The following is a 14,710-nucleotide window of genomic DNA, read 5'->3' as shown; positions in this document are numbered from 1 at the left end:
GTTAGACTCAAACACATTTGATTTGGTGGCAAGCCGTCCATCTTCAATGTGCAACATCAGCTTTTAATTGTTTCATGTCTACATGTTATGGAATGTGATATTCTGCTAATCTTTACCAGCAATAGACTGGTTTTAAGCAAGCTTAGCTGTTATCTGCATTGTGGACAATGGTGCCTTCATGTTGCTATGGTATTCAGTCCTTGTCCTTGACAATTAGCACAAGCAGTGTCAAATTGTCTTGCAATTGTGCTGTTTTAATGTCACACTGACTTTGAAAATATGCATTTAACAGAACGGACCACAGTAAAAGTAAATTATGATGTATAAATGGGTATTTAAAACTGGGGCTTAATATTTATGCTTAGACAGCTATCTTTTACCTATACTAGTTGTATTTGAAATACCTGGCTTCTACATACACCCACTATGCTGTTAGGGAGGGTGTTCCAGGATTTTGTCCCAGCGACGGTGAAGGAATGGCAATATATATTCAACTCAGGGTGGTGAGGAGTTGGAGGAGAACCTCCAAGTGGTGGGGTTCCCAGGTATCTGCTGCTCTTGTCCTTCTAGATGCTAGTGGTCGTGTGTTTGGAAGGTGTTGTCGAAGGAACCTTGGTGAGTTACTGCAGTGCATCTTGTCGATGGTACACATGGCTACCACTGTTCATTGGTAGTGGAGGGTTTCAATGTTTGTGGAAGGGGGAGCAATCAAGCGGGCTGCTTTGCCCTGCATGGTGCTGAGCTTCCGGGTGTTGTTGGAGCTGCACTCATCCAGGCAAGTAGAGAGTATTCCATCACACTCCTGACTTGTGCTTTGTAGATGGTGGACAGGCTTTGGATGGTCAGGAGGAGAGTTACTCGGCATAGGATTCCGAGCCTTTGACCTGCCCTGATAGCCACAGTATTAATGTGGCTAGTCCAGTTCAGTTTCTGATCAATGGTAATCCTCAGGATGTTGATTGTTGGGGATTCAGTGATGATAATGCCATTGAATGTCAAGGGCCAATGGTTAGGTCCTTTCTTGTAGGAGATGGATATTGCCTGGCACTTGTGTGGTACGAATGTAACTTGCCACTTATCAGCCCAAGCCTGGATATTGTCCAGGTCTTGCTGCATTTGGATAATGACTGCTTTATTATCTGAGGAGTCACGAATGGTGCTGAACATTGTGCAGTCATCCGCAAACGTGATGAAGCAGCTGAAGATGGTTGGACCTGGGACACTACCCTGAGGATCTCCTGTAGTGATGTCCTGGAGCTAAGATGATTGACCTCCAACCACCACAATCATCTTCCTTTGTGTCAGGTATGTCTCCAACCAGCGGAGAGTTTTCCCCCTGATTTCCATTGACTCCAGTTTAGCTAGGGCTCCTTGATGCCGCACTCGGTCAAATTCTGCCTTGATATCAAGGGCAGTCACTCTCACCTCAGCTCTTTTGCCCATGTTTGAGCCAAGGCTGTAATGAGGTCAGGAGCTGAATGACCCTGGCGGAACCCAAACTGAGCATCCGTGAGCAGATTATTGCCGACTAAGTGCTGCTTGATAACACTGTTGATGACTCCCATCGGCATCATTGTGATGTTTCTCCGAATTGGTCTGTAGCCTTCAGAAAGTCGGCATCAGCCACGATCTCAGCGGAAAACCCCTGTTGCCCAGGAGCCAGCCCTTCACCCGGGGGTGCACCTCGAACGTGTCGGGAACTGTCGAGTGTGCCAGGATGTGTTGCTCTTATTAGCCTTAGTTTTATTAGCTCTAATTCTGTCACCTTTGCTCACGAGTCACCAGGTATCTTTCTGATACCGCCACGTGGTTCAAGCTCAAGTAATGATTAATAATGCAGCACACCGCTTAGTAAAAGTTAAATCAACGATCATTTATTATATACAGCAATCAATATTTATACAATAATCCTACTTCTAGACTATTACCTATGACTAAAGGCCAATACTTAACTTTGGTGATGGCCCACCAGGTCAGGGAAACGAATGGTCTATCAAATTGGGTCTGGCCTGCGGGATTCAAAAAGGCTGGTACGAGTCGATAGTCTGGAGCACCTATCTGGTAGCGATCGCTGGAGTAACACTTACTTGTTTCTTCGTCGAAGGGTCTCGAAGGTTGCGAGTAGGAGAAGAAGGGCTGATCTGAACTTGGCCCCTATTTTTATAGTCCCTAGGGGCTTCCCGCCTCTTGGGGCGGGCCTTGACCCTGGTTCCGAGTGATTGGACTTGGTCCCAATCACTGGGTTCGATATGCTCCAATAATGGGGCGATTCCTTGATCGGGGGGTGGTTGTCCACCTTTCTTTGTCTCAGCCACTGCTGGCGCCGAAAAGTCTGGATCGGCTTTATGTTGCTAATGTGTAGCAATTGTTCCCGGGGATGGCTGCTTACTATGCAGATGGCTGGGTTGCTGTGCTGTTAATGGTTGCAGGTATCGGTCTGGGCTGACTTCCCCAGAGCCGAATACACTGTTTTGCCTGCAGCCGTCCGTTTGAGTCCTACAGATGAAGCCGTCATGCGCGCTGCCTGGGTATCGGGCGCAGACGTGCATGATGTGCAGCCGGTGGTCACATACCAACTTCATCGAGTGGCACACCTTTCGGTTTGTGAAGGCCACCACCTTATGCAGTGGCGCTCGTAGGGGGACATGGACCATATTGCTCACCACCCAGACCTGGGACATAATAATAATATTTATCAATATCACAAGTAGGCTTACAGTAAAACTGCAATGATGTTACTGTGAAAATCCCCGAGTCGCCACACTCCGGCACCTGTTTGGGTACACGAGGGAGAATTCAGAATGTCCAATTCGCCTAACAAGCACGTGTTTCGGGACTTGTGGGAGGAAACCGGAGCACCCGGAGGAAACCCAAGCAGACACGGGAAGAATGTGAAGACTCCGCACAGACAGTGACCCAAGTCAGGAATCGAACCCGAGTCCTTCCTGGTGGGCTGGGTCCATATTCAGCGTGATGTATTGCGCCGCCCGGGCATACAGGGCCTCCATTACGGTGCAGATGCACCTATGCATGGAGATCTGTGAGATCCCAGACAGGTCCCCTCTCGGCGCCTGGAAGGAACCCGTCACGTAGACTGCCACTGGGAACAGGTATCCTCCTCCATTCCCCGTGGTCCCAAGTGCACCATGATGCGCCAGTGATGTCGCAAGGTCCCCTACTCAGCTGGAGTCTTCGGTGACACGCTTGGTCCAGCAGGTCCTCGAATGACAGGCGCTGTCGGTACTCTCGAGGCCTGCTGCGGCGCCACCTTTCCACTTCCTCCTCGGCCTGTTGGATGGCTGAATCTCCGTCCTCACTGGCGGGCCCCTCTTCCTCTGGGGTAGACTCCTATTCTGCATGGTCGTCCCCGAGCACCTCCTGCCCGTACAGCTGCAGAGCATCCTGGCCCATCGGCGCCTGGCACCAGGGGGATCTCTGACACCGGCACCCTTCCCTGCCGCAGGGGTACTGGTGGCTGGCACTACCCATGCCAGCGGTATGCTCTACAGCACCTGTCCTGCACGCTCCAGTGGGATCTGCAGTGGGCCATGTGGTGCCAGCCTGCAGGGTGAAGCTTGGTTGTGGGGGAGGATCTGTGGGCTTGGGTGAGGCATCCATCCAGCCAGTGGCACTCTGCACAACTATGGGCCACGGTGGGCAATCTATGGGGTGCGCTGCAAGATAGCTGCCTTGCAGGCAGCGGCAATGGAAGTCTTTGCCTGGACACCCGGGATCACCTTGCCCCCACAAACCATCCCCTTTAATGATATGCCAACAGCATTCACTATCATTTGCATGCCCACCCTGGCACCGAGGGATGGGATTCTGTGTGGAGCCCAACGCCGGCCTCTATTTTCGGCTGACACGCAATTCTCCGCCCAATCATGCTTCACGATACCAGCGTCGCTGGACAGAGAATTTTGCTCATTATGTTTCAGATTTTCTGTGTTAAACTGAATGAGATCACAAGTTGTAAGGTTAACCAGATATTTTTGTGTTTTGCAGGTGAGCAGACAGCTTCAGAAAACCAACACACCATCAAATGATGTAATTCATCGGGATAAGGTGCAAAACCCATGCAGAACATTTCTTGGTTACTCATCTGCAGCTCCTTGTCATCACTGCCCTTCTATTCATATTATCAGCACAGTCATGTTCATTGTTTGCTTAAGATCAATCAGAACTTAAAGTAATAATTAGGAAGATGCAATATTAGAAATAGAGTTCTAACATTAAACATGTAGAGCAGACTGACGTACATTAACATACTCCTTTGACTACCAGATGAAATGAACTGGTGCGACAAGAGATTTACCTCTTCATATTACTGCCACTGTAGTTCTTACTAAATATATGCCCTTGACCATCTATATATTCACCTCCTGACACTATTAGTCACTATACTTGCATTGCACACTTGTGTGGAAACGGAGATATATTTTCATCAGGTGTCAAAATGTTTGTTCACAAAATCAATAAGTAGTCAGCTGTGGCTCAAATGGTACCAATCTCACTGTTGAATCACAATGTGGTTCAAGTTTCACTGCAGAGACTTGAGCATAAAATTTGGGCTGATACTTCAGTACAATACTGAGGGAGTGCTGCAGTGGTCGAAACGCCATTCCTTTGCTAAGATATTAAACCGATGTCTTGTCTGCTTTAGAAGGTGGAAATAATAGATTCCATGGCACTATTTTGAACAATAGCAAGTGAGTTGTCCCAATATCATGGTCAATAATTATACCTCAAACAAATCACAAAAATAAATGGTCTCGTCATTATCACATTGCTGTGTATGGAAGCTTGCAGACTGCAAATTGGCTACCATGCGTCCTACATCATAACACTGACTACACGTCAAAGAGCTTCGGATTTCCTAAAGCATTGAAAGATGCAATATAAATGCAAGTCTGTCTTTTACTTTGAATGAAGCTGAAGCCATGTAATGTTGAGTGCATTTAACAAATAAAGATCAGCAGCTATGGATATTTTTTGACTTTCTTAAGTGAATCTTAGATGTCTAACATCCAAAGTTCTCCAATCTTATTGGTGGGCAATTTACATCTTTCTGCCAGTGTTCAATGAGATTAGGATGAAATTAGTCTCAATTTATATTTCAAAACATTCAACAATTAATTGGAAGGCCCTTTTACACACCTCCCAATTTTATCTTTCATTGATAGTTAACAGATTTCCTGTAATTACAGTAACAACAAAACACTGTTAGCCTTGCAACAATAACCTCCACATGATTAGGGCCCAAATGATTAGAACCAACAAACTTTAATATATACAAACTAATAACAGTATTGTTTTTACAAACAATTGTTCTCTGATATTATATAAAATGGTAAGCAATTCATATAACCTATTTTTCCATCAAGTCTGTTCCAACTATTCAAATTTGTTATCTTTCGTGTATCACCATTTTGCCGAATGGGCTTCCAATTTTTTTTTTCCAGAGTGCTCATACCTTGGAGGGACAGAACCTACCCTTTAGATATTCAACTACCTTGGACATTGGGGCCTGGAAATGAGGCCTTCCTCTTCGCTGGCCAGCAGCCTGTGTGCATCTCCTGCTGCCCATTAAATTTGAGCAATATTGGGATGGGACTCTTAAGTGGTCATTAATTGTCCATTAAAAGACTCCTTGACTTCAGGCGGTAAGCCCACAAACCTGACGTTTCCTTCGTTGCTCATAAAATAGGGTCAGGGCAGGAGGGCCAGTGTCGGACACACTGATGGTGTTCTATTTTATGGCACCACCCATCAGTTTTCCCACCCCTGGGAGGCCCGTAAAATGCAGTTAGCAATCCGGAGCAATAGGTAAGAAGGTGAAAAAATTGAGGGAGAACTCGGAAATAGGGCCACTATGGCTCTGAGGAAGAGCAGACAGGGAGATGTTGCTGAAAACAGCAGGACTGGTGGCCTGAAGTGCATATGTTTTAATGCAAGAAATATAACAGATAAGGCAGATGAACTTAGAGCTTGGATTAGTACTTGGAACTATGATGTTGTTGCCACTACAGAGACCTGGTTGGGGGAAGGACAGGATTGGCAGCTAAACATTACAGGATTTAGATGTTTCAGGTGGGATAGAGGGGGATGTAAAAGGGGTGGAGGAGTTGCGCTACTGGTTAGGGAGAGTATCACAGCTGTACTGCGGGAGGACACCTCAGAGGGCAGTGAGGTTGTATGGAAAGAGGTCAGGAATAAGAAGGGTGCAGTCACAATGTTGGGAGTTTACTACAGGCCTCCCAACAGCCAGCGGGAGATAGAGGCGCAGATAGGTGACAGGTTTTGGAAAGGAGTAAAAGCAACAGGGTTGTTGTGATGGGAGACTTCAACTTCCCCAATATTGACTGGGACTCACTTAGTGCTAGGGGCTTGGATGGGGCAGAGTTTGTAAGGAACATCCAGGAGGGCTTCTTAAAACAATATGTAGATAGTCCAACTAGGGACAGGGGCTGTACTGGACCTGGTATTGGGGAATGAGCCCGGCCAGGTAGTAGAAGTTTCAGTAGGGGAGCATTTTGGGAACAGTGACCACAATTCAGTAAGTTTCAAAGTGCTGGTGGACAAGGATAAGAGTGATCCTAGGGTGAATGTGCTAAAGTGGGGGAAGGCTAATTACAACAATATTAGGCGGGAACTGAAGAACATAGATTGGGGGCGGATGTGTGAGGGTAAATCAACATCTGACACGTGGGAGGCTTTCAAATGTCAGTTGAAAGAAATTCAGGACCGGCATGTTCCTGTGAGGAAAAAGGATAAATATGGTAAATTTCAGGAACCTTGGATAACGAGAGATATTGTTGGCCTCGTCAAAAAGAAAAAGGAGGCATTTGTCAGGGCTAGAAGGCTGGGAACAGATGAAGCCTGTGTGGAATTATAAGGAAAATAGGAAGGAACTTAAGCAAGGAGTCAGGAGAGGTAAAAAGGGTCACGAAAAGTCATTGGCGAATAGGGTTAAGGAAAATCCCAGGGCTTTTTACACGTACATAAAAAGCAAGAGGGTAGCCAGGGAAAGGGTTGGCCCACTGAAGGACAGGGGAGGGAATCTATGTGTGGAGCCAGAGGAAATGGGTGAGGTACTAAATGAATACTTTGCATCAGTATTCACCAAAGAGAAGGAATTGGTGGATGTTGAGTCTGGAGAAGGGTGTGTAGATAGCCTGGGTCACATTGAGGTCCAAAAAGACGAGGTGTTGGGCGTCTTGAAAAATATTAAGGCAGATAAGTCCCCAGGGCTTGATGGGATCTACTCCAGAATACTGAAGGAGGCTAGAGAGGAAATTGCTGAGGCCTTGACAGAAATCTTTGGATCCTCACTGTCTTCAGGTGATGTCCCGGAGGACTGGAGAATAGCCAATGTTGTTCCTCTGTTTAAGAAGGGTAGCAAGGATAATCCCGGGAACTACAGGCCGGTGAGCCTTACGTCAGTGGTAGGGAAATTACTGGAGTGAATTCTTCGAGACAGGATCTACTCCCATTTGGAAGCAAGTGGTCGTATTAGCGAGAGGCAGCATGGTTTTGTGAAGGGGAGGTCGTGTCTCACTAACTTGATAGAGTTTTTCGAGGAGGTCACAAAGATGATTGATGCAGATAGGGCAGTGGATGTTGTCTATATGGACTTCAGTAAGGCCTTTGACAAGGTCCCTCATGGCAGACTGGTACAAAAGGTGAAGTCACACAGGATCAGAGGTGAGCTGGCAAAATGGATGCAGAACTGGCTAGGTCATAGAAGGCAGAGAGTAGCAATGGAAGGGTGCTTTTCTGATTGGAGGGCCGTGTCGAGTGGTGTTCCGCAGGGATCAGTGCTGGGACCTTTGCTGTTCATTGTGGTGGTATGTATTAGGGGTAGTACAGTACCCAGTGATGCCGAGAGGCTATTGGTGGACAGACACTGGGTCCTGATTGGATCTGCCGCCTGCTGGCTCCACCCAGTAAGGCGGAGTATAAGAACCTGGGTTCTCCCAGCAGTCGCATTCTGTAACCGAGCTGCTGGGGAACAAGTCTGCGTAATAAAGCCATAGTTTGACTTCATCTCTTCTCGCCTCGTGAATGATTGATTGTGCTACATTCATAGTATGTATAAATGTTTGGAGGAAAATGTAACTGATCTGATTAGTAAGTTTGCGGACGACACAAAGGTTGGTGGAATTGTGGATAGCGATGAGGACTGTCAGAGGATACAGCCGGATTTAGAATGTTTGGAGACTTGGGCGGAGAGATGGCCGATGGAGTTTAATCCGGACAAATGTGAGGTAATGCATTTTGGAAGGTCTAATACAGGTCGGGAATATATGGTGAATGGTAGAACCCTCAAGAGTATTAACAGTCAGAGAGATCTTGGTGTACAGATCCACAGGTCACTGAAATGGGCAACACAGGTGGAGAAGGTAGTCAAGAAGGCATACGGCATACTTGCCTTCATTGGCTGGGGCATTGAGTATAAAAATTGGCAAGTCATGTTGCAGCTGTATAGAACCTTAGTGTGGTATTATCAGGTATTGCAGTACCCGAGAGGCTGAAGACCATTGGTTTAACCTAGGAGTTTACCTTTGGCTGTTTGGTATGTAGCTCCGCCCTGACAGGCGGGGTATAAGAACCGGTGCTGACCCAGCAGCCCTCATTCTGTACCGAAGCTGCTGGGTAACAGTTCTAGTCTATTAAAGCCTTCAGTTATGATACTACTTTGTCTTTAATTGTAATTGATCGTGCATCAATTTAATAGACTACACTTAAGCTGGAAGGATGGATCTCCGAATCAAACCGGAGTGTCTACAACTCAGCCCCCACGCGGAGAACTCGGCGGCGATATTTAAGCACTGGCTGGCGTGCTTTAAAGGCTACCTCGAGACAGCCGGAGGCAGCCCCTCAGGAGAACAGAAACAGCATCTCCTGCACTCAAGGGTAAGCCCTGGGATCTACACACTCATCGAGGAGGCAGAGGACTTCGATGCTGTGATCGAACTGTTAAAAGGACATTATATCCGCCCTGTAAATCAGGTCTACGCACGTCATCTGCTTGCAACTAGACGGCAAAGCCCTGGGGAATCGTTGGAGGAGTTCTCCCGTGCGCTACTGGTGCTGGGCAGAAACTGTGGCTGCCCGCAGGTTTCGGGGAGCGAGCACACGGAACTCCTAATCCGGGAATGCCTTTGTAGCAGGTATGAGCTCCTCAGAGATCTGCCAAAGACTCTTAGAAAAAGACACCCTGGGACTTAGAGAGGCACGAGCCCTGGCAGGGTCCATGGACGTTGCCTCCAGAAACGCGCAGTCCTATGCGCCCGACTACGCGGCGGCCCCCTGGGCTGCGGGCATCCTGCAGTGGCAGCCCCACAGACCTTCCCCATGTCCCCGCAGGCATGCGCTGTAAGACGGCCCGCTAACTCCGTCGGGCCCCGCTGCTTCTTCTGCGGGCAGGCGAAGCACCCCCGCCAGCGCTGCCCGGCCCGCACCTCCACCTGCAAAGGGTGCGGCAAGAAGGGCCATTTTGTGGGGGTCTGCCAGGCACGAGCCGTGGCTGCGGTCTCCAGTGACTCCGGACCGCCGCGGCAACCTTCCCTTCGGGCCCCAGGCGGTCAGCACTCACCGCCACCCCCCTATCCTAGGGCCACGTGCGACCCACGGGCGCGGCCATCTTGCCCCTTGGACACCACGCTGGACGGATGGGCGCCGCCATTTTGTCCATCCCCACCGTCATTTTGTCCATCCCCGACCACCATGTGCAACCCATGGGAGACGCCATCTTGGATGGGGCCCCAGGCCCCCAGCACGGCCGACTACACGCTGCCCGATCAAAACCTGCAACTACTTCATCTGGCCTCGGTGACTCTGGATCAAAATCGACATCGGACACTCGCAACAGCAATGACAACGGTCTTCATCAACGGCCACGAGACGTCCTGCCTGATCGACTCTGGGAGCACAGAAAGCTTTATTCACCCCGACACCGTAAGGCGCTGTTCACTTGTTACCCACCCTGTAAACCAAAGAATCTCCCTGGCCTCCAAGTCACACTCGGTGGAGATAAAGGGGTTCTGCCTAGCAAACCTCACTGTCCAAGGCAGGAAATTCAACAAGTTCCGCCTTTATGTCCTGCCGCACCTCTGTGCGGCTACACTCCTGGGGTTGTAACTTGCAAAGCCTGACCTTCAAATTCGGCGGCCCTATACCCCCCCTTACTGTCTGCGGCCTCGTGACCCTTAAGGTCGACCCGCCTTCCCTGTTTGCGAACCTCACCCCGGATTGCAATCCTGTTGCCACCAGGAGCAGGCGATACAGTGCCCAGGACCGGATCTTCATCAGGTCAGAGGTCCAAAGGCTACTGAGGGAAGGGGTCATTGAAGCGAGCAACAGTCCCTGGAGAGCTCAGGTAGTGGTGGTAAAGACTGGGGAGAAACATAGGATGGTCATTGACTACAGTCAGACCATCAACAGGTTTACGCAGCTGGATGCGTGCCCTCTCCCCCGCATATCCGACCTGGTAAACAGGATCGCGCAATATAAGGTCTTCTCCACGGTGGATGTCAAGTCCGCCTACCATCAGCTACCCCTCCGTACTAGTGACCGCAAATACACTGCTTTCGAAGCAGATGGGCGGCTCTTTCATTTTTTAAGGGTTCCCTTTGGTGTCACTAACGGGGTCTCGGTCTTCCAACACGAGATGGACCGAATGGTTGACCGGTACTGCTTACGCACAACGTTCCCGTATCTTTGAAAATGTCACCATCTGCAGCCATGACCAGCAGGACCATGACACCAACCTCCGTAAATTTCTCCAGACCGCGAAAATCCTTAACTTAACGTATAATAAGGATAAATGCGTATTTAGCACCGACCGTCTAGCCATTCTAGGCTACGTAGTGCGAAATGGAGTTATAGGCCCCGACCCTGAACGCATGCGCCCCCTTATGGAGTACCCCCTCCCTCACTGCCCCAAGGCCCTGAAGCGCTGCCTCGGGTTTTTCAGCTATTACACCCAGTGGGTCCCTAACTACGCAGACAAAGCCCGACCCCTAATCCAGTCCACAACCTTCCCCCTGTCGACGGAGGCCCGCCAGGCCTTCAGCCGCATCAAAGCAGACATTGCAAAGGCCATGATGCGCGCCATCGACGAGTCCCTCCCCTTCCAGGTCAAGAGCGATGCATCTGACGTAGCTCTGGCCACCACCTTCAACCAAGCGGGCAGACCCGTGGCCTTCTTCTCCCATACCCTCAATGCTTCCGAAAGTCGCCATTCTTCGGTCGAAAAAGAGGCACAAGCCATAGTAGAAGTTGTGCGACATTGGCGGCATTACCTGGCCGGCAGGAGATTCACTCTCCTCACTGACCAACGGTCGATTGCTTTCATGTTCGATAATGCACAGCGGGGCAAGATAAAAAACAACAAGATCTTGCGGTGGAGGATAGAACTCTCCACCTACAACTACTAGATCTTATATCGTCCCGGGAAGCTAAACGAGCCTCCTGATGTCCTGTCCCGCGGCACATGTGCCACCGCACAAGTGGACTGCCTCCGAGCCCGCCACGAGGATATCTGCCACCCGGGGAGGTCACTCGTTTTTTCCACTTCATTAAGACCCGTAACCTGCCCTACTCTATCGAGGTCAGGACAGCCACCAGGGACTGCCAAATCTGCGCGGAGTGCAAACCGCGCTTCTACCGGCCAGAGAGGGCGCACCTGATAAAGGCTTCCCGTCCCTTTGAACGCCTCAGCATGGACTTCAAAGGACCCCTCCCCTCCACCGACCGCAACACGTACTTCCTGAACATGATTGACGAGTACTCCGGGGTCCCTTTCGCCATCCCCTGCCCCGACATGACCGCAACCACCGTCATCAAGGCCCTCCAGGGTATCTTTACACTGTTCGGTTTCCCCGCATACATTCACAGTGATAGGGGGTCCTCCTTTATGAGCGTTGAACTGCGTCAATTCCTGCTCAACAGGTGCATTGCCTCAAGCAGGACGACCAGTTACAACCCCTGGGGAAATGGGCAGGTAGAGAGGGAGAACGGAACGGTCTGGAAGACCGTTCTACTGGCCCTATGATCCAGGAATCTCCCGGTCTCCCGCTGGCAAGAAGTCCTCCCGGAGGCCCTCCACGCCATCCGGTCGCTGCTCTGTACAACTACCAACCAGACACCTCATGAACGTCTCCTTGTCTTCCCCAGGAAGTCCTCCTCCGGGACCTCGCTCCCAACCTGGCTAGCAACACCCGGACCCATCCTGCTCTGGAAGCACGTGCGGGCGCACAAGTCGGACCCGTTGGTAGAGAGGGTCCACCTGCTGCACGCTAACCCCCAGTACGCCTATGTGGCGTTCCCTGACGGCCGGCAAGATACAGTCTCCCTCCAGGACCTGGCGCCTGCCGGAACCCCACGCGCACCCGAACCATTACCCCCCCCCCCTCCACAGCACCTCACAGGAGGGTCAGTCCTCCCGCCGCTCCTGCCTAGGCCCTCCCACCCACCGACGCCCCCTACAGGCCCCCCCTTGTGTCACCGTTTGCCCCACCAGCGCCGTCTAGGGGTGACGAAGCTGCCATGGAGGCCGAAGCCACGCTCCCGGAGTCACAGACGCCCGGACCCCCACCGGAATCACCACCGAAGCTCAGACGATCCAGGAGAACGACCAGGCCACCCAACTGACTGATTGCTTCAGTGTAACTGTAACTGTAAATGAACACTGAATGTATATATCTTCCACACTTGTAAATATTCTCGACAACCCTGTAAGGAGGTATCACGGTACCTCCATATCTGATCATACCATGCTAGTTGCAATTGTAACCACTGGCAACCACCCCCGCCGGACTCTTTTTATAATGTGGTATTATCAGGTATTGCAGTACCCGAGAGGCTGAAGACCATTGGTTAAACCAAGGAGTTTACCATTGGCTGTTTGATATGTAGCTCCGCCCTGACAGGCGGGGTATAAGAACCGGTGCTGTCCCAGCAGCCCTCATTCTGTACCGAAGCTGCTGGAGAACAGTTCTAGTCTATTAAAGCATTCAGTTATGTTCGGCTTTAATTGTAATTGATCGTGCATCACTTAGTTAGGCCACACTTGGAGTATAGTGTTCAATTCTGGTCACCACACTACCAGAAGGATGTGGAGGCTTTAGAGAGGGTGCAGAAGAGATGTATCAGGATGTTGCTTGGTGTGGGGGGCATTAGCTATGAGGAGAGGTTGAATAAACTTGGTTTGTTCTCACTGGAACAAAGGAGGTTGAGAGGCGACCTGATAGAGGTCTACAAAATTATGAGTGGATAGTCAGAGACTTTTCCCCAGGGTAGAGGGGCAATTACTAAGGGGCATAGGTTTAAGGTGCGAGGGCAAGGTTTGGAGGAGATGTACGAGGCAAGTTTTTTACACAGAGGGTATTATGTGCCTGTAACTCGCTGCCGGAGGAGGTGGTGGAAGCAGGGACAATAGTGACGTTTAAGGGCCATCTTGACAAATAGGATGGGAATAGAGGGAAACGGACCCCGGAAGTGTAGAAGATTTTAGTTTAGTCGGGCAGCATGGTCGGCGCAGGCTTGGGGGGGCCGACGGGCCTGTTCCTGTGCTGTACATTTCTTTGTTATTTATTTGTATCCAAGTATCGAAAGGTATTCACTTTCTCAGACTGAGTAGTAAAGAATCAGAATATTCATGTAACATTTAGATTTCAAAAGCCTTTGCCCAGAAAGTTGCTGGAAGTGTGAGCTGTTAATGGTGCAGTGAGGGAACAATGGAACAAAGAGTGTATCTCCTTAACCGGTGAAATTAAAGGATTAAGAAAAGAGTGAGCAAGAAATAAGAGTGAGCAAATTCAATGTCAAATCAGGTTCAGAAAGTGGAAAAGAAAGCTTGGATTGAGTGAAACAAAAGAGAAAAAGGAAAACAATGAATTAAAAATTTTACATCTTCAACAGCTAAAAGTTCACAATCTGAAGGAATGAGACTCACACTTAAAATTGTTCACTTTCTGGGCAAGAGAGGTTGATTGTCAGCCATTAACAATTATGATGTTATTATAGTGTTAATTACTAGATTTAGCAGTTTGGCACGTTTAATGGGCAATTAATTTGTAGCAATTTAATGAAAATCATGGGGTGGTTAACCATGAGTTCCTATGTTTGTAAAACTAATGCCAAAGTGATACAAATTGTCAAGCAAGTTGTGGCATTTTGTAATTCACTGCAAGCTGCTGGCTGACTGACGTATGCGTAATGAATTAATACGGCCTGCATCATTCACGGGCCTTACTTCTTCAGCAAAATCTGGTCCATCAAAAGTAGCACTTACTTTAAAAGCTTTTGTGGAATACTGCAGCATGTCTCTGGATATTCTATTTCCATAACTACCATTAGACAGAGTGACCAAAGCCTCAGTGGTAGTATTCCAGTCCCACTTCAAATAACACCATTAGGGTGATCAATTGCAATTGTGAAAGAGGCAAATTTAAAATTGGATTCTTCAAAAATATACCTGAACCAGTTCTTTAAAACAATCCATTTCAGAAAATAAGCAAATGTTTGCTGACAGTCCCATTTTTGAGACAAACTTTAATTGATTTGATAAGCTTAAAAATTCTGGGGGGGAAAAAAAAAACAATTTTTAAATCAGCGTGACTTTAAATTTGAGCACCGTTCAGTTGGTAAGTTTCACTTTCTGTGAATTCTCAAATTCTCTGGATAATTCACATTTTTGATTTTC

The 14,710-nt window shown here is 48.9% G+C and overlaps 2 protein-coding genes across 4 annotated transcripts in view; one reads left to right on the top strand and one right to left on the bottom strand.

Annotated features, from left to right (window-relative positions):
- The window catches only part of LOC140430567 (dipeptidase 1-like), an 86,004-nt gene extending 81,016 nt beyond the window's left edge, over window positions 1–4,988 (top strand). For both annotated transcript variants that reach the window (XM_072518124.1, XM_072518123.1), the window contains one exon: window positions 4,006–4,988. In XM_072518124.1, coding sequence (XP_072374225.1) covers window positions 4,006–4,188 — 183 coding nt within the window. In that variant the 3' untranslated portion in view covers window positions 4,189–4,988. The remainder of the gene's footprint in view (window positions 1–4,005) is intronic.
- The window catches only part of LOC140430568 (uncharacterized), a 230,938-nt gene that overhangs the window by 23,431 nt on the left and 192,797 nt on the right, over window positions 1–14,710 (bottom strand). The window lies entirely within an intron of this gene.

The sequence above is a fragment of the Scyliorhinus torazame genome, chromosome 10 (genome assembly GCF_047496885.1).
Source record: "Scyliorhinus torazame isolate Kashiwa2021f chromosome 10, sScyTor2.1, whole genome shotgun sequence".
NCBI lineage: Eukaryota > Metazoa > Chordata > Chondrichthyes > Carcharhiniformes > Scyliorhinidae > Scyliorhinus > Scyliorhinus torazame.
Note: the sequence above shows the minus strand (reverse complement) of the source record. Positions and strands in the feature narration are given on the sequence as shown.